At 36.4% G+C, this 23,277-nt stretch overlaps 4 protein-coding genes across 5 annotated transcripts; 2 read left to right on the forward strand and 2 right to left on the reverse strand.

Moving 5' to 3' along the window:
• The first annotated feature begins 478 nt into the window (after positions 1 to 478).
• LOC113493247 (monocarboxylate transporter 13) lies at positions 479 to 4,582 on the forward strand. Its single transcript, XM_026871121.1, has 5 exons — positions 479 to 625; positions 1,786 to 2,010; positions 2,139 to 2,915; positions 3,002 to 3,202; positions 3,321 to 4,582. The coding sequence occupies exons 1-5, from the start codon at positions 514 to 516 to the stop codon at positions 3,473 to 3,475; spliced, it is 1,470 nt and encodes a 489-aa protein (XP_026726922.1). The 5' UTR covers positions 479 to 513; the 3' UTR covers positions 3,476 to 4,582.
• A 273-nt stretch (positions 4,583 to 4,855) lies between these two features.
• LOC113493144 (rhodopsin, GQ-coupled-like) lies at positions 4,856 to 8,337 on the reverse strand. The gene is made up of 7 exons (XM_026870967.1): positions 8,229 to 8,337; positions 7,988 to 8,153; positions 7,515 to 7,645; positions 7,231 to 7,447; positions 7,047 to 7,122; positions 6,661 to 6,810; positions 4,856 to 5,165 (listed from the first exon to the last, which is right to left on the reverse strand). Exons 1-7 carry the CDS (start codon positions 8,335 to 8,337, stop codon positions 5,052 to 5,054), a joined length of 963 nt encoding a protein of 320 aa, XP_026726768.1. The 3' UTR covers positions 4,856 to 5,051.
• On the reverse strand, positions 8,237 to 10,901 carry LOC113493254 (visual pigment-like receptor peropsin). The gene is made up of 7 exons (XM_026871132.1): positions 10,459 to 10,901; positions 10,161 to 10,323; positions 9,954 to 10,081; positions 9,656 to 9,878; positions 9,492 to 9,576; positions 9,086 to 9,232; positions 8,237 to 8,971 (listed from the first exon to the last, which is right to left on the reverse strand). Exons 1-7 carry the CDS (start codon positions 10,553 to 10,555, stop codon positions 8,837 to 8,839), a joined length of 978 nt encoding a protein of 325 aa, XP_026726933.1. The 5' UTR covers positions 10,556 to 10,901; the 3' UTR covers positions 8,237 to 8,836.
• A 1,839-nt stretch (positions 10,902 to 12,740) lies between these two features.
• Positions 12,741 to 22,749, forward strand: LOC113493251 (SET domain-containing protein SmydA-8-like). 2 transcript variants are annotated; one of them, XM_026871127.1, is made up of 3 exons: positions 12,741 to 14,079; positions 21,855 to 22,018; positions 22,435 to 22,749. In XM_026871127.1, the coding sequence occupies exons 1-3, from the start codon at positions 12,906 to 12,908 to the stop codon at positions 22,588 to 22,590; spliced, it is 1,494 nt and encodes a 497-aa protein (XP_026726928.1). In that variant the 5' UTR covers positions 12,741 to 12,905; the 3' UTR covers positions 22,591 to 22,749. The 2 variants fall into 2 exon arrangements, with proteins under 2 accessions (XP_026726928.1, XP_026726927.1); XM_026871126.1 differs by lacking the exon at positions 12,741 to 14,079 and adding an exon at positions 15,717 to 18,831.
• The last annotated feature ends 528 nt before the right edge of the window (positions 22,750 to 23,277 follow it).

Consider the following 23,277-nt stretch of genomic DNA (forward strand, 5'->3'; position numbering starts at 1 on the left):
CTTCTTGCATTACACATTGCATAGCGCAGCTGTAAAGCTCACAGGCCAATACTTTAATTTCTCGTAAGGCTGCAGAGATTTTTCTCGAGCTATTGAATACCTTCGTATAGGAAGCGTCTTTGACGTTCGTTCCATTGTCAGGCGAGCCTTTGTTCACAAGTGGTCGTCCTCTAGTTCTCTCTTCCTCTGTCGATATTGTTTCTGCACATGCCTATCATGTTAACCTACTTTATCATTGAAATGTGACAATGCTGATGATAAAGCTAGTCGATATTGCACTTTAAATGAACGCTTTTCTGACTCGAAAAGGAATGCCTTACATTTAGGGCTAACGACTTCAATACTGAACATCGCTTTGCATGACTCAAACTATTACCGTAACCTCATTATCAATACATAAGAAACAAACTTTGAATATTTTATTGTTTCCGAGCATAAGTTAGGAATAAGTACAAATTGGGTATGTTTTATGGTTCAATAACAAAGTGATCGTTTTTCGTTTCAGCCGATGGCATGACGTATTCGTTCGGCGTGTTCTATGCAGAGTTCCTGACCTACTTCGATGAGGGTAAAGGGAAGACCGCTTGGATCGTCTCTATCCTCGTAGGGGTCACACTCAGTTCCGGTAAGTAATTAAATTTATACCACTTTTACACAGACCGTCTTTTATTGGGACAAATTAAAGTGACCCTTCCTACAAAAACATGTTATTTACCATTCTTTTATAGTCACCGAAATTGAATTGTACGACGCATGTTGTATGGAATAATAAAACTACGAATTTTATAAAAAGTGCTTTCACAGCAAAATATAATATTATAGTGTTATATCTATTAAATGAGACCATTTTGATAAATCCTTTTTTGTTTCGTTAATTTCGTCCACCAGGCATCCTGTATATTACATAACATTCAAATAATTGGAAGTAATGGTGCCCATCTAACACGTACCTTTGACGCGGAAGCCCGCCATCACGTGTAATCTCGGTTATTCAGGGTGGGTGACCACACGGTTTCATTTACTAAATTGTATCAAGAAAAGATTTTTGTTGTAATGAAAACACCACGTGACAAGGAGATTGGCTTACGTAAAAGGTCATGGTTCGGTTTGATTTAGAAAACAATGGAATGGTCTTACACTAAAGCAATTGATACAGATGTTCATGCTGAATATTTATGTAATTTCATTTTATGCAAGTTACTTAATGGACTATTTTGAATGGAAAAGGATATAATATATAATATAATATCATGGGACAACTCACACACGGTTATCTGATCCCAAGCTAAGCAGAGCTTGTGTTATGGTAACCAGACAACTGATAAACTTACCTATATATTTCTAAATACATACATATTATAGATAAATTACACCCAGACACACACAACATTTGTTCTGGGAATCGAACCCACGACCTCCGGTATAGCAGTCAGGGCGACTAACCACTAGACCAACAGGCCCGTCAACAACAGGATGATTCAAACTATTTTAGTAGTAGGTTCTTTACAATGATTAATAGTAACTGTTATTGATATGTTTTGTACTCTGGTCAAATGACACATAAGCTTGATAAAAATGACACCAAACTATTATCAAGAGCGAATAGGCACATGATTACATTGTAATAAAATGTTAGATGACACCTTCTTGTCGGAATTTAGAAATCTTTTATTAAGTTCCTAGTTAAATTTTGTTTGGGACTAATCTATTCTCAAAATCTTTCCATGATAACCAAAACCGTGCTTTATGGTGCATCATTATAATTCATTTTCCTTTACATTTCAGGTCCCATATCAAGTTCGTTTGTGAACCGGTGGGGATGTCGCGCGGTGACGGTGGCCGGCGCACTGCTGTCCGCCGTCTGCGTGGTCCTCTCATCTTTCGCCGGGAACGTGCTTACTCTCATCTTCACCATCGGAGTCGGCACTGGCTTCGGCTTTGGACTAATCTACCTTCCAGCCATCGTCAGTGTCACTGTCTGGTTCGAGCGGTATAGAAGTTTGGCTACCGGTAAATATTTTTCTTATTATTATTGACTTTTAAGAAAAAACTAAATAAAAATCATTTAAAGTCAGCCTATGCATAATGCTAGTAAAAGTAGTAAAACCAATTAATCAATAATCTCTTTATTTTTTCAGGAATAGCGGTGTGTGGATCAGGCCTTGGGACATTTTTGTTTGCGCCAATCACATCAGCTTTGATCGAAAATTATGGATGGCGCGGAGCTATGGCTATCATCGGTGCCTTAATACTGAATTGCGTTCCCTTAGGTCTTATATTCAAACCTGTCCCTGAACCTCCCAGAACACCAGCATCAGAACCAATGTTACCAAAACATAATAAGTCTCCTTTAAAACGATCTCAAAGTACTGAACATGTTTTAAGAGCAAATGGGAAGGTTGATGATACTGACATTGCTAGACTAACGCTGTCTCAGCCTGCTCTGAACAAACCACATGAACAGAGGCCTCCACACTCGAGGCACGGGAGTGGAATCATGCAGAGGCCCGATGTTTTATACCAAGGAAGCATGACCAGTCTCGCTAGATTTAGATCAACGTCACCTGAGAGAACAATCACAGTCAAGGAAGAACCCGAAGTGAAGTGCGGCTGGTTACCTTGCTCAACAGAATTCAAAGCAGTCCTAGCAGAAATGTTGGATTTATCTCTCCTTGTAGACCCTATTTTTATTCTATTCGCAGTATCAAACTTTTTAACGAGTATCGGGTTTTATATCCCGTACGTTTATACGGTACCAATGAGCGAACAACTTGGAATTGAGAATCCGCCATATTTAATTTCGATAATTGGAGGCTCGAACTTGGTGGGAAGAATTATTCTTGGATACATCAGTGATAAGCCTTGGGTAGATCGCTTGCTAGCTTATAATCTGTGCCTTACTATAGCAGGTTTCGGTGGGTAACATTAATATTTATCTATTTATACCTTAAATATTGATTTTTACTTACGCATTAGTTACATAAATGTATACTCTTTTCAGGTACGGCCATGGCCACTGTTTGCTGGGAGTTTTGGGGTCTCGCTTTATACGCTACTACTTTTGGCTTCACTATCGGAGCCTACGTTGGATTGACGTCTGTTGTTCTAGTGGACCTTTTGGGCATTGAAAAGCTGACTAACGCATTTGGTCTGCTTCTACTATTCCAAGGAATTGCTTCTCTAATAGGCCCACCTTTTGCAGGTAAACTAGATGTTAAAAGTATTTTATTATAATAAAATGCTGTATAGTATCAATTTTGGATATTGATAAAATGATGCATAAAATAATATGTGTTATTAATCTTTTTTTCACATTATAGGTTGGTTGTACGATACGCTTAATTCGTATGCACCTGGTTTCTACGTTGCGGGAGGCACGATATCGCTGAGTGGACTCATACTGTTCCTAATTCCCGTGATCGAGAGGCGACAGCAGAGGAAGTGGGAGGAGAACACAGCGATGGAGCAGATATAGCAGGACGAGATAGGCGGGGGGCGTGAGGGGCGCGGGGGGCACGGGGGGCGCGGCTTCCCCGTGATCGTGCTCAACAGCCCCTCCACGCCGTCCTCCACCAGCTCCACCGAGGACACCTACAGCAACAGGGTATACAAAACTACAATAATAGAAGAGAACAATAAGTTTAATGTTTATGATGATGAAGATAGTTGTGACTTTGTAAATATCAATGAGATGGATGAATGCGATGAACGCCTCGATACGAACTATCGAACCCATTCCAGAAGAAATGTGAGTGAATGTGAGATTTATGAATAACTAGTGTTTAAAGAAAAGGTGCAATATAAATCTTGTGTTACAACTTAATGTTAATTTGATTTATATTTAATCTAAGTGCCGACGTCTACACGTATCCTAAGAACTGCAACCAATCGATAATTAGTTTTTAATAGAACATGTATAATATATTATATGTATATTCAATAATAATGAAAATATTACGTTAAGATAACTTAAAAAGGTATTGGTAGTCCTATTGTAACGAAGAGCGAAATTGGCAACTATTTGTTACGAGGGCGGCGAATTGGAATAAGTAAAAATAAGTATCTAGAGAAGTGTCGACTAGTCGTGGTGTATTGTGTGTGCATGTACTATACTCCATATTATGGCCTTACTGTGGACCAATCGTGGGTAGAATATGATGTCATCAAAGTACCTAGTAAAGGCAAATTGCTTTTTGTAAATTTAAATGTAATTACATAATCAAATACATAATGCTGCGGCTATTTAATTTCCTATATAGCTACTGTTATTTTCGTCTGTCAGTAGTGATATTTTCCGCGTTGTGTTCAGTAGTATAATTTGTTGAGTAGTGCTAGTTCGAATTCCGTTTCTGCCTTCTCTAAATATACATGTAATGTACATTTCGACTGAATTAGGTAACCATACAATGTATCATACTATGTAACTGGACTGCGCTGATATTCTTCGTACAAATCTTTTTCTCTGTATAATATTGTTGGCATTCTTGTAATCGTATTTAATACGGTTTCATACATTATTTAATGTTACTATTATGTATACTATACATAAATATCTAAAATTATAATATATTTAAACTGACTATTTATTGCCTTTTAATTTCATATTCATTTTTTATTTCCCTTCGTTTAGGTAAACGTGCAACGTCCAAATTTGTGTTACCCATTAATATAGTCAGATTCAATAAGTACTTATCAGAAACAATTGACTTGTGACATAGCTCCCCTTTATGTTGCAATATACCAATGTTCATAGTGACATTATTCGCATTGTTTGACGTTCTTGCGACCATTGACACCATTGTTTATTTTTTATAAACATAAGTGTAACACCCACTGACACAATGAAATAAAAACCACAAAGTTTTCAGGTAATTTTATTTCAAAAAGATTTCTGGGATTCACATACACATTTGACATTTGTTGTAATTATAACACATTTCAAGTGGTTATTGCATAAATTTGAATATCTCAATGCGGTTCGATCGGAAAACTGATAATATTTTCTTAAGTAGGTATATAAAACTACGTATATTTCGGTTTGTAACTCCGTATTAATCCTTCTTGTCATCAGTTACGACAGTATCGTCCAAACATAAGTTGAACATTTTACAGCGCACACGATCGTCGACCAGAAACACTGCTATGGCGGTAAGTGCAGGCGCAACCTGCAATAAAGAATGATTATTTATTTAAGACGCCAAATAGAAGTTGACTTAATTTAGTAATTTACTAATACGAGTGTTGAGTAGTTTTTTGTAATTTACTAACTAGTGCTGCTTCATTATATTTTACAAATAAATACGAAAATTTAACATATGTACAAAAACTTTTAACTTCTTTTCTTTAGTCAGTTAATGGTTCTGAGTTAGACCTGTCCATATCATTGTTGACTAAAACGTAACGGGGTTATCTATTTAAAATCGCCTGCTCAAAAAGTACGTGTCCTTAAAACAAATTTTCTAGTTAAAACAATCAATGGATATTATAGAAATAAATCCGTCGCGATTTCATTATACGTATACTGTGTATACATAGTTGATAGATTATTTCTAAGATCCGGACGCGATTGATAAAATGATAACAATTAATTTGGCTGACTCTCACGTGCGTAATGTGAGTCACGGATGAATTGGCGCCTCGTCAGTTGTGTATAGTCTGCAATACAAGTCGATGACCACATTTAAATTTTAAGAATTACATACACAATCGAATTTAATGAGTATCTGTTGAGCTTTTAGGAACAAAATCCCCTGAACACTTAAAGTATACTTTAAACGAGTACATTCCAATGGGGTGTTCTGTATAGTCCGTCAGACAGATTACCCAAAAATATTGGTTAGGTACGTATTTTTTATTAAATCAAATCAGGTTGTTTGGGCAAAACATCACTTATGACGTCACACGAGATTTTAAACCACTGTTTCCCCTTCATTTTTTGTTAACGATATATAAATTGTAAAAAAATCTTATCCAATATTTTTTGTAAATACCCTATTCCTGCTTGTCACTAAAAATTATGGCACTTTGTAAGTAAACCAGATTGTGCTATCCGATTTCAGTTGCTGACTGTACTATTTCGCAACTACGTCACTCGAAATATAGCTTACACAACATTTGTTTCGTACGTACTTACTGTTTGATATGATCTGGGTGTAGGTCGTGTGACCTAATTTGGTTTTAACACTAGATAAATCGAGTTCTTACTGAAAATAGGCGACTAATGTTCAATTTCTTTGTAGCAACCATATAACTACATCAATAATGGTTAGACCAGGTCTCGGAGCTTTCTTCTTAGTACGGAAGTAAAATTAATAATAAGATGTCTTCTTTTACAAAAAAACATACAATACAACCGACTTCAGGGAAAAACTACTGACAAACATGATGAAATTTTTATGGACTCAATAGTCAATGACAGCTATTTCACGTTAAATTAAAATCTACAAAATCGTTTCATCCAGTCCGAATTTTTGAAGTAACAAACATTAAAAAACAGAGGAATTAAGATCCTCTTCCTTTTGTCGTCGATTGAAAGTCATTTCTCCACTTCACATTTGCAAGCATCTACTCAGATGGACCTTGCAAGCCACACTCAATACGTCCTAAAACTTTCAGCATCTCACTTTTTATATACTTGTCTAAGCCGATGCTAGCACTCACCCAATGCACCCACATAGCCCAGGTAACATAAGCTCTGGCCGGCATCGGCAGTAGGTCCACAGCCATGAAGGAGGACAACACCACATTACCTCTGATCAACGCTATTGGAGTCCAGCACAATATGTTCACCAGCGTTATTACTGTTACGGTCTGGAAAATGACATACCTATTAGAAAGAAATATAAATAGTACTTAGTAAATTTATATACAGTAAATAATAATGGCACCCTGAAACTGCCCAAAACAGATCACTTTATTCCTTTTTTGGCGATTTTCAGTAGGGTACCATTTTTACTATACAGGCAGGCCGTCTTCCTGCCTAAAAAAGCTATAAAACTAATGGGATGCCATTAGCTTTAGACATATTGAATGTGGATAGAACTTACTCTAGTAAAATGCTGGTTACTTGTAAGTGAAGTCAGTTTTCTTTCTAATACGCGAGCCCATATAAGCATCATCATCCTGGAATAAGAAAGAGATCTTAAATAACAACAATGGAAATTATAAAATAAAAATATTAATACGATCTATGTCGGTACCTATCTATAGTTACATATAATTAAAACTTACATAACCAAAACAGGTTTAGCGCTCCGGAGAATAAAGATCGCGACGATAATGTATCTTTGCCAAGTGTCTGGGAGCACCATATCGAAGGTGCAAGATGTGCATTGGAAATCATACCCATATCGCCCAATTCCGAACAACGGTGGAACAGAATACAAGCACGAGAAAAACACGCACAGACAAACGTACAAATAGTAGTGTTTCTTCTGGATCTGCCAACCTAGAAAATAAACATAATTAGTGGAATAATAAAAAAACACGTTAGCATATTATAAAGTAACACTTACCGTTGGTGATGTATTTCGCCACAACATATCTTTCAATGCAAACGTGTGTCAGACATTCGACCTCGAACACAGCCAAAAACGTCTCAAAGAAAGCAAAAAAATTGCAAGAAAACGTTAGAAATCCGAACAAACTGAAATAACGTACAATTCGATTTTAAGAAAAAAATGTGCCATTATTTTACGTTACATAATTTATCAGCAATTAAAATGTCATAAACGACAGGATTATACAGCAATGTATTATAGTAGATGAGAATAAAGAACGATAAATACAAAAAAAAGGTTATTGTACTTGGCTAATACTATTTATGTGATGCCGAATAAATTAACGTATTCATTAAAATTGATTGTGATCATTAGCAATCGTCAAGTTTACGTATTCATTTAACATTATAACAATTGCAAATGATTGCAAATGGCCTTCACTCAACAAAGGATGTTTTAAAACAAATGAATGTTCTATTTCTACTCACGTTTCAATGCACTTGACAAGAGGTAGGTAGGAAATCACTGGTATGATGCGTCTTATACTTGCTGTTACCGTATAATTAGCCAAGTTACGATAACTGTTATCAAATCGAAGATTCGTGAATAACAGAGTCACACTCAACCAAGAACTAAAGAGAACGGACAATAGCCCTGAAACATTAATAAAACATTCTTATTACAGAACTAGATAATTAAATAACGAACTTGTTTTCTTTCAATACAGACCTGTGAACAGGAAGCCTCGTTGCAAAGTGACTCTCTCCTCATTATTAAACAAACCATTCCAAATACAGGTATCCTTATTTTCACCATACTCGAAACTAACAGTCGTCATGGTAAATTTACGCAAAATATTTCTAAAGCACTTTTAATTAACTTTCAAATAACTCTTTTCCATCAAGAATTAGTCCGGAGACAACTAAGGTGTGTTACGCAAGTGTGGAAGACGAGTGACAAGTCACACCAAGACCTTAATGTTCATGGAACCTGAATCTCAAGTTGCATCTTGAATCTTTATCTACCAAACCAGTTACGTCACGCGCTGCTTAGCCCATTGTTACAACTGATACAAGTAGCTAGAAGAAAGGCGCTTGTACCGACAAGCTAAACAATACGATGGTTTTATAGGTAGACAAGGTAGTACAAGTAGTTCGTATGAAACTTTAACTTTTATTTTAAGCGTAAGGATATACATTTCAAATGTTAATGTACCAAGAATTAAGTACTTCGTTATAGCATCATGAATTTCCACTTTTCGGATCCTGAGGGGCATCATTTGGAATACCTTCGATAAAGGTCGCTTAGACATGAACTATTCAAGGTCCAACGTCTTTCTAAGCTCTATTTAAATATCTCTTGGCTCGTTCTGGTTGAAGTAGAGCATACTGTTTGCGCATGCGTCCTAGTAAAGCTGCTCGGAGCCGTTCATCACCAGCTATGAAGCAAAGTACTGGAACACTCGTCGCTGCCTGGAAGTATTATGACCTAGAGTTGATTGGCGTTCAAAAACAAGTACATTTTATCAATATCAAAACGAATTTATGCTAACCCTTGCAATTAATAGATTAGGTGTAATTAATTACCTCCGAAGCTATAGACGCAATTATTGCCAAAGCGGGTGGTACGTGTGGTCTGTATCCGTATGCAAGCAATGGTAACCATTGCCAGCCAACCAAGATTGCAGCAGGAATCCATAGGGCAAATGTAGCAACACAAACCGCGTGAATACTCTGAAATATTAAATAAATAAACTTTATTTTAATTACAATATACAAACTCGCACACATTATTTAGAAATGCAAATGTGTCATAACTGAACGTTATAATTATTTGATTTATCATCAAAAAGACAAAGTGGATCGACATCCTCGTAAAATAAAATTAGTAAATAAATTGTTATGATGAGATGACGTACCTAGGTACTTTATGATAAAATCTCAATTCCCAGTTACGAGTGAATGTTCATTATTATGATTTGTAGTTCCTTACCTGTGTGAGCCGTGATTGTTCTCTTTGTTGTTCATCTTTGTAGAATATTCTTTCTAGCCTGATTGATTTTCCCATGTAGAAGAATCTGGTATATTGTAAATCAAAAGTTAATAATAGTTTTGATTTTCCTTAGCACAAACACTTTTTTCCTTATACCTACTTACATTGCAACGACCGGTATGACCCCACACACAAGGATGTAAGGTATGCTGTATCCAATATGCTTAGCTCCGGACGCTATGGACGGCCACAGGAATGTACAGGACGTTCCGGTTGAGTCACATGAGAATTTTCCATATCCGAACAACGGTGGGGTCGCAAATATCACCGAGTTGAACCAGCTTAAACCAACCAGGATCCAGTATAGCCGCAAATGAAGTATTCTTTCTAGAAGAAAAATAAATTACACTAAAATATATTATCAAATGTTTTATACTAAAAATTTAGAATGTGCATACTAACCACGTCTGTAGTACTTTGCTAACAAATATCGTTCCAATACTGCCACAAACAGGGCAGTCATTTGGAATACACCAAAGAATTGATTGAGAAATGCAAAAAGTTGACAGCACGATGAACCGAACAACCATCTGCGGATGGAAAGGGAGAATATTATTAACCTATGTTTTGATATATCCTAATGCTTAATATTGCTTTCAAAACAAATACCTTTTTGCCACCGCCGATGATCCCGCGAAAGGAAATCCGACAAGATTTCGACCCAGAGACGCTGTGCACAAATTAAGTACCAATATATGACTTCTGAATATGAGCAGATGACTGTGGATGAATGTGGCAAAAAGCCAACCGTTGAGCAGCACCCCGAACACACCTATTGAAATGTCACCCACATTAACATAATATAATGCAAAGACAAGCACTTCTTGTACAAAATTTACGAGTATGCCGCTTGTGTTACGTCTACAGTCATGTTATGGTCGGAAATATAAATGTATTCGAAACTAACCAAATACAAATAGGCAAGCTCCCAGCAGAAGTTTATAGGAACCATCAAAGTAATACCACGGGCACTCATCTTCAAGATCATCGTAAAAGGTTTGCATTTCTGGGAAACGAGCACTTCCCGTCACTGCGCGTTAGGCACCGTGTTAAAAGTTGTCGATGTGGTACTGGGCATTTAGATATTTTAGTGAAAACAAACGTCCACGTAGTTCAAGTGGTTACAGAGACTGGTCAGGTTGTCGAACTACGACGCAGGGAGTTGGTGCGACAAAGGGAGTGGATCTTGTTACATTCCCAGACGCCACTTTGTGTGCGGCATCGAGGGCGTGAACGTGCGCCGGGTCCTGCTACGCTGAGCAAGCACTACTCGATGGAGCCTACTCTACTATTACTATAAACACAATAAATTATATTGAACAAAAATGTAACCGTCTCCAATATTATAAAGCTGAAGCTGAGTTTGTTTCTTTGTTTGAACGCGCTAATCTCAGGCACCTACTGGTCCGATTTGAAAATACTAGACTAGACATAAATATACATATTTGAACATCAGCATGATACTGACTATGGCTGAAGTTCAACAATATATCACGTACATATGTTATTAATTGTTAAATTGGCCAAATCGACATAGAAACACAACTTGAATTGTTTGCAGTCGATTTAAGAATGATTTATTCAATAACCGTTTACTCATGCATGTTTATCGGGATAGCCCGACTAGTTTTGGACCTAATCGGAGTCTATAATAATGCGCCGTCGCGGCAGCTGGGTCACGAGTCGAGACGATAAAAAGTTATTTCAATTATTTAAGAATTAATGCATATACTTAGTCTGTTAGATTTTTGAGTAATATATTAAAAAGCAATCATTGATTTGATAGGAAAACAATTTCTAATCTGGATTTTCGTATGCCGACAAGTCGAAACTCCTGCACGACTTGCGGAGTGTCATATAAAATTAATTGTCCGTTAATTATGTCTTCGTTTTTATGTATATTGAATGATTTCAAACCGCAATAATTTGACTAGATACCTATAAGTTTATAGATCTCAGTCGTGAACAAGCTTAATTGTTTTAAACTTGGCACTATATTTTGAATATATTTTGTTAGGAGATTAATAAACTACAATGGTAAGCCATAAAACCTACATTTATTAGAACGAGTTCTTAATTGTGTTATAATTTATTATTCATAATATACATATGTATACTGAATTATCTACCTGCAAATCAAATCGAAATTGCAATATTTTTCATTATTTTTAATAAACCATATCTAGGTACTATTTGAAAAAGTCACTTATGGTATATATGGAAATAAGGGGAATCTAAATCTATACTAATATATAAAGCTGAAGAGTTTGTTTGTTTGTTTGAACGCGCTTATCTCAGAAACTACTGGTTCAAATTGAAAAAATATTATTTTTGTATTGAATAGACCATTCATCGAGGAAGGCTTTAGGCTATATTCCATCACGCTGCGACTAATAGGAGCGACGATCCAATGAAGAATGTGGAAAAAAACAGGGAAAATTTTAGAGGGCTTCCGTTCAAAAAAACTTATATCTTCTAACCACGCGGTCGAAGTCGCGGGCAACAGCTAGTTTTAGATACAACACGGCTAAAGGAATTCAGATTTCAAACAGTAAAATGTATGAAAAAATAATACACTCGCTTTGATGATAACTTCTGCTCAATGTCGCCAAAATCAATAAAACAAGATGGGTACTAAGTGGAACATTACACAAATAATGATCTTGAATCTTGATGTATTACAATAATACACCATTTTTACAATTAAGCAAAAAAACGATTTTGTAGTATCAAGTACTTGTCAAACGAATTTAAATAAAATTTAATACAATTTATTTCAGTATCGAACTTATCGAACGACTTCGTTTATCCTAGAAATTATTATAAATTTATGTGAGTGTTGTAGCAGAAATTCTTTGCATAATTATAATATAACGGAGTTGCTGAGAATTTATGTTCATTTAACTATAGCTGTGAGCCGCTAATATATATTTACTTTACACTGGCTTTATAAATAGAAATCATAGCGACCTATATTTATATCATAGGTTTGAATTTTTTTAAGACATGTCACGACATCGTCTTTCACACGTTTGTAGTGCGAGCTCAGGTAACCGCTGACTTGGCATACGAGAGCGTCAAGCAATGTAGTACAAAGCTTATACGTAAATTACCTGATAATCTATACGTTATTGGCTTGGCAACGCCCGTGAAGAATAGTACGTCAGGTCCGTGTACGTACTCCACACGGCCGCCACACTTCGACCAGACTCGGTTAATTGCGGAGAAGATCGCGTTCGTTTTTGGCGATGTTATACTAATAACCGATCATTCCTAGCTGTTATCAAACTCGCTGATTTGTATATTCACATTGAGCGCGCAGTGCAGTGCCGTCACCGGCCGGGCCGCGGCAGGATGTTGTCGTTGGAGCAATTGTCGCAAATGGTGAAGGAACACCTCGGACTATGTGAATATGTGGAAGGTATCGAGTATGCCTGTAAATGGGCTATCGAAGAGTCTCCCCTCGGCGGCCGAGGGCTCATAGCCACCGAAGACATAATGGCGGGAGAAGTGCTCTTTGTTGATCGGCCGCTCATACATGGCCCGAGAGCAGGCACGGCGCAGCCGCAAGGATGTACGGTGTGTGGCAATCTAGACAGCGATAATTTTTATAAGTGCTCAAAGTGTGCATTGTTATTGTGTTCAGAAGAGTGTCAGAATACTGATGTTCACTTTAATGACTGTAGTATCGTTTCGCGCTGGGATAACAAAGAACCTATTAATGAAGTTGATTACAATATAATGTCTCGTGCGTTAACACCAATAAGAGCTTTATTGCTAAATGAAGATCAAAGATTGTTTATGGGATACTTGCAGGCACATACCTTACCACAACATGGAGCTGAAATTCGGACTTTAAAGGAATATTTTGAAATACCAGAAGAAGAGGAACAGCTCATGACGTTAGCTTGTTGTGCGCTTGACACTAATGCATATCAAATTGCTACTCCATACGGTAAAAAGGAAACGAGCTTGCGTGGCTTATATCCTGTGTCGGGATTGATGAATCACAATTGTGTTCCAAATACAAGGTACTACTTTAACAGCGACCTTCAAATGACAGTAAAAGCTGCAAAACCAATACGATGCGGAGCAGAAATATTCTCGTGTTATTCCGGAGTTTTATGGGGCACGCCGGCGCGGAGGACTCACTTGTATAAAACAAAACATTTCTTTTGTAAATGTGATCGTTGTGCTGACCCCACGGAACGCGGTACTCTACTAGGTGCTCTTAAATGTTTTTCGAAATTATGTCCAGGATACTTACTTCCAGTGGAACCATTAAAAACTAATAGTGTTTGGCGATGTTTAGAGTGCGACATGAGAGTTCCTTACGCAAACATTTGTACAATACAGGGGGCCCTTGGAGGTCTCATGGGTTCATTGAACTTTGAAAATGTGGGGGAGTTAGAGAACTTTTTAGTTAATCGTATAACAAAATATATCCCGAAAACTAATCAAATTGCAGTGGATCTTCAGTGTCGACTGATTTGGGCATTTGGAGAGGTCGAAGGATATCGCTGGCATGGTAAGCATAGTTTATTTACTTTCAATCATAATTTTACTAATAAAATATGTGTTCTAAAATTGCATAAGCTAAATACAGGTTTCATTAACATTTTTATCATCCTTGACTCGTTTTCCAATCAAGATAAGAAAATTACACGGAAAATGAATAGTTTAATAAATTCAATAATATTTAGTTCCATGCTGATTTCTGAAACTGTAAATCTTTCGTTTTTAGGTTAATGCCAATTCAGATTATCAGATACCAAGAAGATTTTATCGTTATCTCATCTATATTTTGAAATATATCATGTCTTGGCATTGACTGGTCTAGTTCTGTTGTTCGCGGAAACTAACAGGTTTAAAACGCTATTGTAGTATGTTCTGCAAACATAGCTATGCAGTCATACTAGTCTTAGCTTGGTATGGTGTAATGACGTCAGTCTATCGATTGTTCTCTGAACTGTATCGATAGCGCCAACATTAATATAAAAATAAGTGCCTACTGGAACTTTTTTTAATTATATTCTGCTCAAGTACTGGCAGTATAGCAAATCTCTCGAGCACAAATGCGTCACTTCCTATTACATAAATTATAAACACGTCATACATTGTATGAGCTATTAATGGCTAGCGGCGTACGCCTGCTGACTCCCAGTACCTGTTACTTGCTGCACGTTTACCTGTTTCTACCCAAAATATACGCAACATCTTGCTTATAAGTATAAGGCGGATAATGTCTGTTAGAAGTTGATTTTAATTGGTATAAGAACGATGTGTTGTAAATGATCTAATTAAAATAATGATAAAAATGTCTGAAAGATTTTGTGGAGATCATTTTGTTACATCGTAAAACTAATACAAGTTACTTATAATATTTGGAGACATTGGGGGTTAGTAAAATGCAAAATAATATAAGATCGTGTCGTTTTTTAATGTTTGTGCATAAAATATAAAACACTAGCTTTTCGCCCGCGTCGAAGTCGGTTATATCGCGATTCCAAGAGAACTCTTCAAAAGTTCGGGATAAAAACTATCCTATGATCTTTCTCGAGGACTCTATCTCTATACCAAATTTCATTAAAATCAGTTCAGTGGTTTAGACGTGAAAGCGTAACAGACAGACAGACAGAGTTACTTTTACGTTTATAATATTAGTAAGGAAAAGGATTTAAACATCTCATGCTACTCATAATCTCGATTGTAAGCTATGTGCTCTGGTATCAAAACTTGTCTAGATAGGTACAATAGGCGCTTGACAAAACATATAAAACACAGTCGTCTCTACAAGATTGTATAGACACCCGTATTCTTTATGCACGTATCAGACGCATCCGGTAGATGAGAATGGAGCTGAGGTATTGTAACAAGGATTCAACCAATTTGTAAAGGTGACTGTATACTCACGTAGGCAACTCTAACTAAATGCAATTACTTCTGAACTACTTCTTCTATATTTGACTTAGTTTAATGCGTTAATAAACACTAAAGTAGTTGTCATATTTTTAGGGGCTATTTTAAATATTAATTAGTGATTTGCTCGTTTAGGCTGTTCCTAAAATCGATGCGTGTTGAATAAAAGTACGTTACGTTATAATATTTATAGTAAATGTATACCATTATAACAGCAGGGGCTATTATGTTACTATTATGCTAACAATTTATTCAATAATAAAAAATAGCCTATGCCTTATGTTATTACAGAAGGTCAATCTTATCAAATTAGATCCATTGTTTTGAACGCGATTTAAAACTTATGGAACGCAGGTAAAAACACAGGAGAAGAATTTATTATAATAACTTGTTAGCAAACATAAGAATAACATCTATTACCGCAATACAAAACATATAATCCTAAAATTCATACAAATAAAAAAAGGCAGAATGTAGAGTTTATATTGGTTTTCAATACGGACGTCGTATCAACAGCAGCTGTTGATAAACGACTTTGATGTGGAGCGCGTGTGGTCAGCTTGGCAAGCCATCTTATCTCATCGTAGACTAATAAAAAAGCATCCACAATAAAACTGTCAATCTTTAATTTTTGGGCAAAATATCAAGTCTCGTAAACGCGGAACACATTTTTGTAAGTTTATTTTTAGTGCAGAGTTTTAACGGGAGATGTATTTGTACAGTGGACCGCACACTATAATTTATTTTAAGTCTCTCATCGCTCATGTTTCTGGGTCGCAAGATTAATTGTTATAATATGTTGGTGTCTGTCACGTCAGGAACTGTAGACGTTTATATCCGTAGCGTTGACGTTTTTCCGTTATTTTCTTCACTTTCGTAAATCAAGACTACTCTCCACACATAGGATAATAATCTCCGGACTAGTCTTCCTACGTCAACTCGAATTGAGAATGCTGACTGTTCAGTTTAGGGCACGTAATTTAATGATCCCGAAGAAAAGACTTTACCGACTAATTTTTTCAGTCTTCAAATACTTATATTTTATTGTTTCTAATAAGAAACATGCGAGCTTAGGCTAAAGCTTAGATTAAATTTTACTTGATTTGTTCATGTATTTTGTTTTGACGAATTAGCGAGTGTTTTTTTTATAAAAATAACCGTTACCAAAGAAACCAGTACTGGCAAAGCAAAAGCATAAAATAAACTGGCTGACAAAAAAAGGTCATAGCATATTGGACAGATATCAGATAGGTCTAGTAGCACAAAAGAAAAACTTCTTAACTAAAAATCTCAAAACTACTCACCACAACTTGATCCCAATAACGCAGGTTAGGTATTTAAATATGAAAAAAAAATGTTGAAAACCTCGTCCTTTTTAAATGAGATTAAAAAATATTTCTCAAAAACTTAGTTTTGTTAAAATCAAATTACGATGGAAGAAAACCCAGTGGTGTAAACATTTTAAATTGTTTACTGATTCGATTAATAAATAACTTACGAGAGTGTTCGCTGGTCGCTGTTCGATTTATAAACATCCTGGTCTTGAAAGTCTTAGCATTGACGTGCATTAGCTTAAAAAAGGCATAGACAGGGCATCGCCTTTAAAATAATGCAGTGTATAATATATTGGAGTAGGAAAATATGCATAATAAAAATAATTCATTTTTTTAATCTTGCTGACGAAGCATCTTGTGCAACGTGTCAGTTAAACTTAATTATGATTTACCGCCTCATTTATAGTCTATAAATAAATTAAAAATTACAAATCAATAAGGAAAATTTAAAATGAAACTATACCGTAATCTTTGCCTGCAACGATAATTATGTTACAATAATAAAAACCATTTGGCGCGTTTTACTATTCTGACCCAATTTATTCTATATTGTTTAGCACAAAATCTTATCAACACAAACTTTAGTAGTACTATGGCTTTCCATTTTATTGATAGTTAAACAATCAAACCCGGCTTTTAGGTCGTAACGTGCAATAGTAAACTAAACATAAATCGAGAACCCGACGCACATTACGTCAGATTCGACACGTGAGCTGGCTCCATGGAACAGATGAGATTTATTATTTCCAGTGGCTATTTTCATATCGGGTCATGTACATCGATGTCGGCTGGATTGGCGGCGTCAGTCAGCCGCGGCGCGCTGCTGGACCCACCATGCCCTGCAGTGTTCCAGCACTCCATCCGCAGTCGCGACATGGCGCACTCGACTGCCGAAGAAACTGCTTCCTTGATGGAATACCTTGAAGAGTCAGCAGACCCCATTTGGACCATCAAGCAATCGCCCATCAGCGGCAGAGGCTTATTTGCAACACAAAAAATTAGGAATGGCACCCTCATCTTCAAGAATAAGCCATTGATCATAGCTGCTCGAGCCGATCGTGCTGGTGACACTTATTGCTCCGTGTGTTATAAAATCAGTGATACCTGCTACAATTGTGAGAAATGTTTTTTGCTAATTTGCTCTGAGGGCTGCAAATCGTCTTCCGAACACAATGCAGAATGCAACTTTATAATAAACAATTGGAAACCAAAATCAGGATGTGACAAGCATTCAGATATTCTCAAAATAATGCAAATTTATTTACGCTTCCTACTTTTACCGGACAAACGAAAGATGCTACTATCTATTTTACAAAAGTCTACAAGTGACTCCAAGATTGCCGAGTTAGAATTATTGTGTTCGAGGTATGAAATACCTGATAAACACATTAGTTTTATAAAATTAATTCATTCGATTATTAAAATAAATTCATTTCGAATTGCTAGCAACCCTGACAACAATAAAATACCTTTAAGAGGTCTTTACCCTCTATCGGCATTTCTCAATCATTGTTGTTTACCGAACACGAGAAATGTGTTTGATACCGACTATACCATGGCCGTCTATGCCACGAAAGATATTGGTATTGGTGAAGAGATAGTGACCTGCTACACAGGTATTCTATGGTGCACTCCGGCAAGGAGATGTCAGCTATACAAGACTAAGCAGTTCTGGTGCACGTGTGCAAGGTGTAAAGATAACACAGAGATGGGAACGAAGCTGTCAGCACTCAAGTGCTTCAAAAAAGAATGTGTTGGAATTCTTCTGCCGATGTCGCCTTTAGATCCAAGAGCGGAGTGGAGCTGTGACAACTGTGGGTCTAAGTTCCTACCTGAAAAAGTGAATGCTATTCAAAGCATTCTAGGTAGTTTGGTCGGATCTTTAGACTTGGACGACCAGTTCCGCTTAGAACCGGCTATTCTGGCAAGATTGGCTAACTTCATTCCCTACACGAATCATATTTTTATCGATTTACGATTAAGATTAGTGTTGAAAATCGGATTTACACAAGGACTGAAGCTTACTGGTATTACTTTTTTTTATTTGTTTCTGTCCAACTGGCTTTCAATGGATGTAACCATCAAATAACAAACTGCTATAATGTGAATGTAGTAAGTAGGATAACAAGTAAGTAAAGTACACAAAAAGGGGAATTGACATGTTGTTGTTATGTTGTGAATTCAGTCATTATACCGTATTATAATGTTTTGCACTTTTTTCTATTTTTATAGGAGGCAGATTCAACTATAAGTATCAAAATAAATATATCCTTATTTATAAAACCTTATTTATTTTTTTTGCTTTGTTAGAATTCTGTTAAAAGCATAAGTATGTGTAAATGTGTAATGGATTACTTGTAAACCTTTAACCAGTATAATTAAGTATTGTGATACCAACAGTGTCCGTCTAATGTTTCTAGGACAAATTGCGGTGTCTACTATGTCAAGGTTCCGTAAAACAATTTGCATCTGTCGCTAATATCTAACTATACAAACAATCTGTAGGCAATCAACATATTTTTTTATAGTTTAGCAAATAATTTAAGACTTGGTGCCCCTCTAAATTAAAAACACCCCGCGCTTCAAGGAATAAATACCTTAGTGCGGGATCCGATTAAAAAAACTAGTCTATGCTTCTGCCTAGCATTGCATGTAATATCTTCTTCTTCACTATCAATTTAAGTGCCAAATCGAAATATTCAGTGATGAAATTTGGCGGTGAATGTGTTAGATACATTTTAAGATCACGAATTAATTAATTACTTCTGAATGAAAATAGGCCAAGACGCCAATACGAACAAAACTCCATTCAAATTACGAAATATTTAAAACCGTTTCTAATTAACATCGAAACTATGTAAGTTAATAATATTTACTGTAATTAAATTAATTATTGTGTCTTCAAACTCATTTATTTTACTGTACTGAAGATTAACATATAACATAAATGAAAGAACATACACTAATTTAGTCACATTATTAGTGGCTTGAGATTAATTTAAAATTGTAAGTAAGTAGGTAGTTTTTCATTATTTTGCTTTCGTTTCGTGTCTATGCAGCTACTTTTACATGACTTTTGCTAAACTGATTAACGCAGTAATTAACAAATAAATATCCGTAATAACTTGTAACTCTACAGTCTTAAGTTCTGACATCTTAACAGCAGCTTTCAGGGTTCCGTATGAAAGATAATGGAACCCTATCTCTATAATCCGCTGACTGACCGTCCGTCTGTCATCAGGTTTTATCTCATGGATCGTGATAGCTAAATAGTTGAAATTTTTAACAGATGAGTTATATTATTTATTATAATTAAAACAAACAACGCGAAAATATATCCTTGTAAAGAGAGTCAGCTCAAAGAAATGATAGTAATTTAAAATTTTATAATTGAAACAATTTGTAACAGAACAATGAAAACGTAACTTCAGTCTGACACATGTAATGTTGCGTTCGCATAAACGTGTTACGGCAGATGCACAAGTAGAGCAGAAACCAGTCGTGCTCCTCAGCTCCTAAGTAACTTTGTATATGTCTATTCGTAATTTCGTAGTAATAAGTACACGATGCACCTATTTAAAACACAACTCTATATATCAGCCAATGTTGGTCAAATATCTAAGTAAACTCACCTATAATGAGCGTTCTACGCATTCATATAAAATCTCCCTTTGTGGCAAAACATCGAGTCATAATCATAAAGTATACAAATGTGCAACGTAATATTTATGGAGTTTAATCTATTTAAAGAGCAACAAGAATCATAATTACTCTCCTTTATTTTATTCACGCGGTTGTAACTGCGTCATTCCGTAAAGGCAAATACGTAAAACTTTAAAGGCTTGTTCGAATGTAGTCAGTATTGCATTGTGAGTTCAGAATAACGTGTGCGGCATGCGACGAGTACTAGTACTACGCAACAAGTGAATAAAATCAGACGATAATATTGTGAGGGGCAGTAGTACGATTGACCGCCGATTGACATGGGCGCCGCGGCTAGGAACGCTCGTCCTCACGTCGTCACCAGGTGGATCTGTCTACCTGTACCGTTAGTACATACCTGTAATTCATAGTTCTAACGCACGATTAATTATCCTTTAATCACTGCCAAACATGCGAGACGGATAATATTAAAACGTTTTGGCACTAACAATGCCAAGATATGAAGTGCAGCCGAGAGCTGCGGTTGTGTTTAAGGTGAGCTTCATGCCTGACGTTCACAGCGAAGTCCGATCATTTGAATTATGCGGCGTTTGATTTGATTTGACAACTTATTATCTCGGGAGTGCCCTTAAAACTGCTACTCAGCATTCGCACAGTGAGACGCACTTGGCATCCTGCCGTTAAACCGATACCGTTGAAGGTCTGCAATTTCTATTCTGCCAACTATTTCTATTTTCTCGCCAAGATTTGAAGTATTGAGAATCAATTTGTTGGTCAGTAACAACGACATTTTATATATAGCTTTGATCTATTGGCGTATATTGTTCCCCAATTAATTTATGTAGGTAATATCGTTATTAGTTATTATTAACGTGTGTCGTTAATTTTTCAATTTATTAATACAAGAAAACCTAATAAGATTAGGTGAAATACTTGTGTTTTATGTACCTATCATGATTTTAGATGCATAATTCAATGAGGGCTTGGCTAACATATCACATGAATCAGTCGCTTTCTGCTATTATTACTGGTTCCAAGATAACCTTAAGATAACCCAAAAGAAAAATAAATTATAGTGTCTAGGGGTAGATTATCGCTCCATAAGGCAGGCCCATCATCAATATTTTATCAAAAGCATTCGAATGTTTGTCTTTGTTTTTATAAATCCCATTTTTTTAAGGCAATCAAAGGAAAACCTCCTCCTTAACAAATACCGGACTCTTCAACTGGTACGGGCGAATATTGCTGTCTACGATCTTACGGTTTACCCACCAAAACCAACTCACTGAAGACATTTCTTACCATTCTCTTTTTGAACATTGTAAACTTCCACTATCAATTTCATGTGCAATGTAATATACCTACTTAATTGAATACGATGTTCCAGAGCTGTCGGAGTCACGGCTGGCGCTGAAAGAGAGCCTGTGCCGCGGCACTCTGCGCACGGTGGCGGCGCTGGGCGTGGGCGACGCGCACCTCCGCGGCCTGCTTCTGTACCACCTGCACGCCGCGTTGGCAGAACGCGCCAGGCGCTCGCCCGACCTGTATGAGGTGATATTTATTGCTTCATCACTTCTCATACCAAAAAACTAATGGTTGAATGAGAGGCAAAGCAGTATAGACAAAGCGATGAAAAAGGCACAAGTCTTTAACGGTGTTTCTGTGCCAATTTGAATACCAATGGTCATTTTGATAGTAACTATTGTGAGAATGATTCATTATTAAATGAGTCGGGCTACCCCGATAAATACGCGTGAGTAAACCGTTACATCATTCAATAACCAATGGTCATTCTCAAACGCCCAAAAAAATCCTCCCCTTATAGTTGAACTCAACTGTAATTAGAGGATTTTTTCTGACCCTATTAAGACCCTGTTGGAAACTTAGTTCTTGTAAATATCATCATCGATCTTGCTGTATTGTCTTAAAAACTTTGTTAGTATCACAATATTGTTCTTTGTTCACAGGAGCTAAAATCTGAAATCGAGAGTACTATAGAGCAAGCCTACTATATTCTCCAAGGCGACATATCAGCGCCTCCTGACCTAGAATTGAGACGCCGGTACCTTGGCCCAGGCTGTGATAAACCCCAAGAAGAAAGATTTTTTATCCTTGACGCTTAATAACTAACGAGATGTGATAGGTAGAATTTATTATATACCTCCAGTATGTACCCATATATTTAAGAATGTCATGTAATAACTAAATGTAGAAGCATAGTCGAAGTCATATTGCTACGTAAGCTGATGAATGGAACAAACAATACATTGATATAAGAAGCATTTATTGTCTGTTTATTACCCACTGTTACCCAGTACACTGTAGCATCAATGAACAATGGGCCACACAACGCGTCACATGCAGAGATAATTTCACATTAAATTGTGTTTACTGTGTAAGTACGTAGATATTTTGATGTACGAAGTAAGCAGAAACATTATGTTATATTATAATATTTTGACGTTAAGAATTAATTATTCTTAATTTAGAATTAAGAGATTGCAAGAAGTACGTTGTAGACGTTCTGCGGGTTCGATCCCTGGATGGGGCAAGCATTATTCACATTTTAAAATTATTCTGATTCTGAGTGATTTGTACTTTAATTTGACGTTTTGGCATTGTTAAAATCCAGGCTATTATGATGAAAACATCTGGACAAGTGGGAGCTTTGGTCTACAGTTGCCAAATGCTTGATTAAATACTATTCCTGGCTTCAACAATATTTTAGAATAGCTTGTGTTCTATTAAATTATTATTTTGTAGAGGCTCAGGAAGTAAAAGCCTTAAAAAATTAATACCACGAACGAACG

The sequence above is a fragment of the Trichoplusia ni genome, chromosome 4, assembly GCF_003590095.1.
Source record: "Trichoplusia ni isolate ovarian cell line Hi5 chromosome 4, tn1, whole genome shotgun sequence".
Classification (NCBI taxonomy): domain Eukaryota; kingdom Metazoa; phylum Arthropoda; class Insecta; order Lepidoptera; family Noctuidae; genus Trichoplusia; species Trichoplusia ni.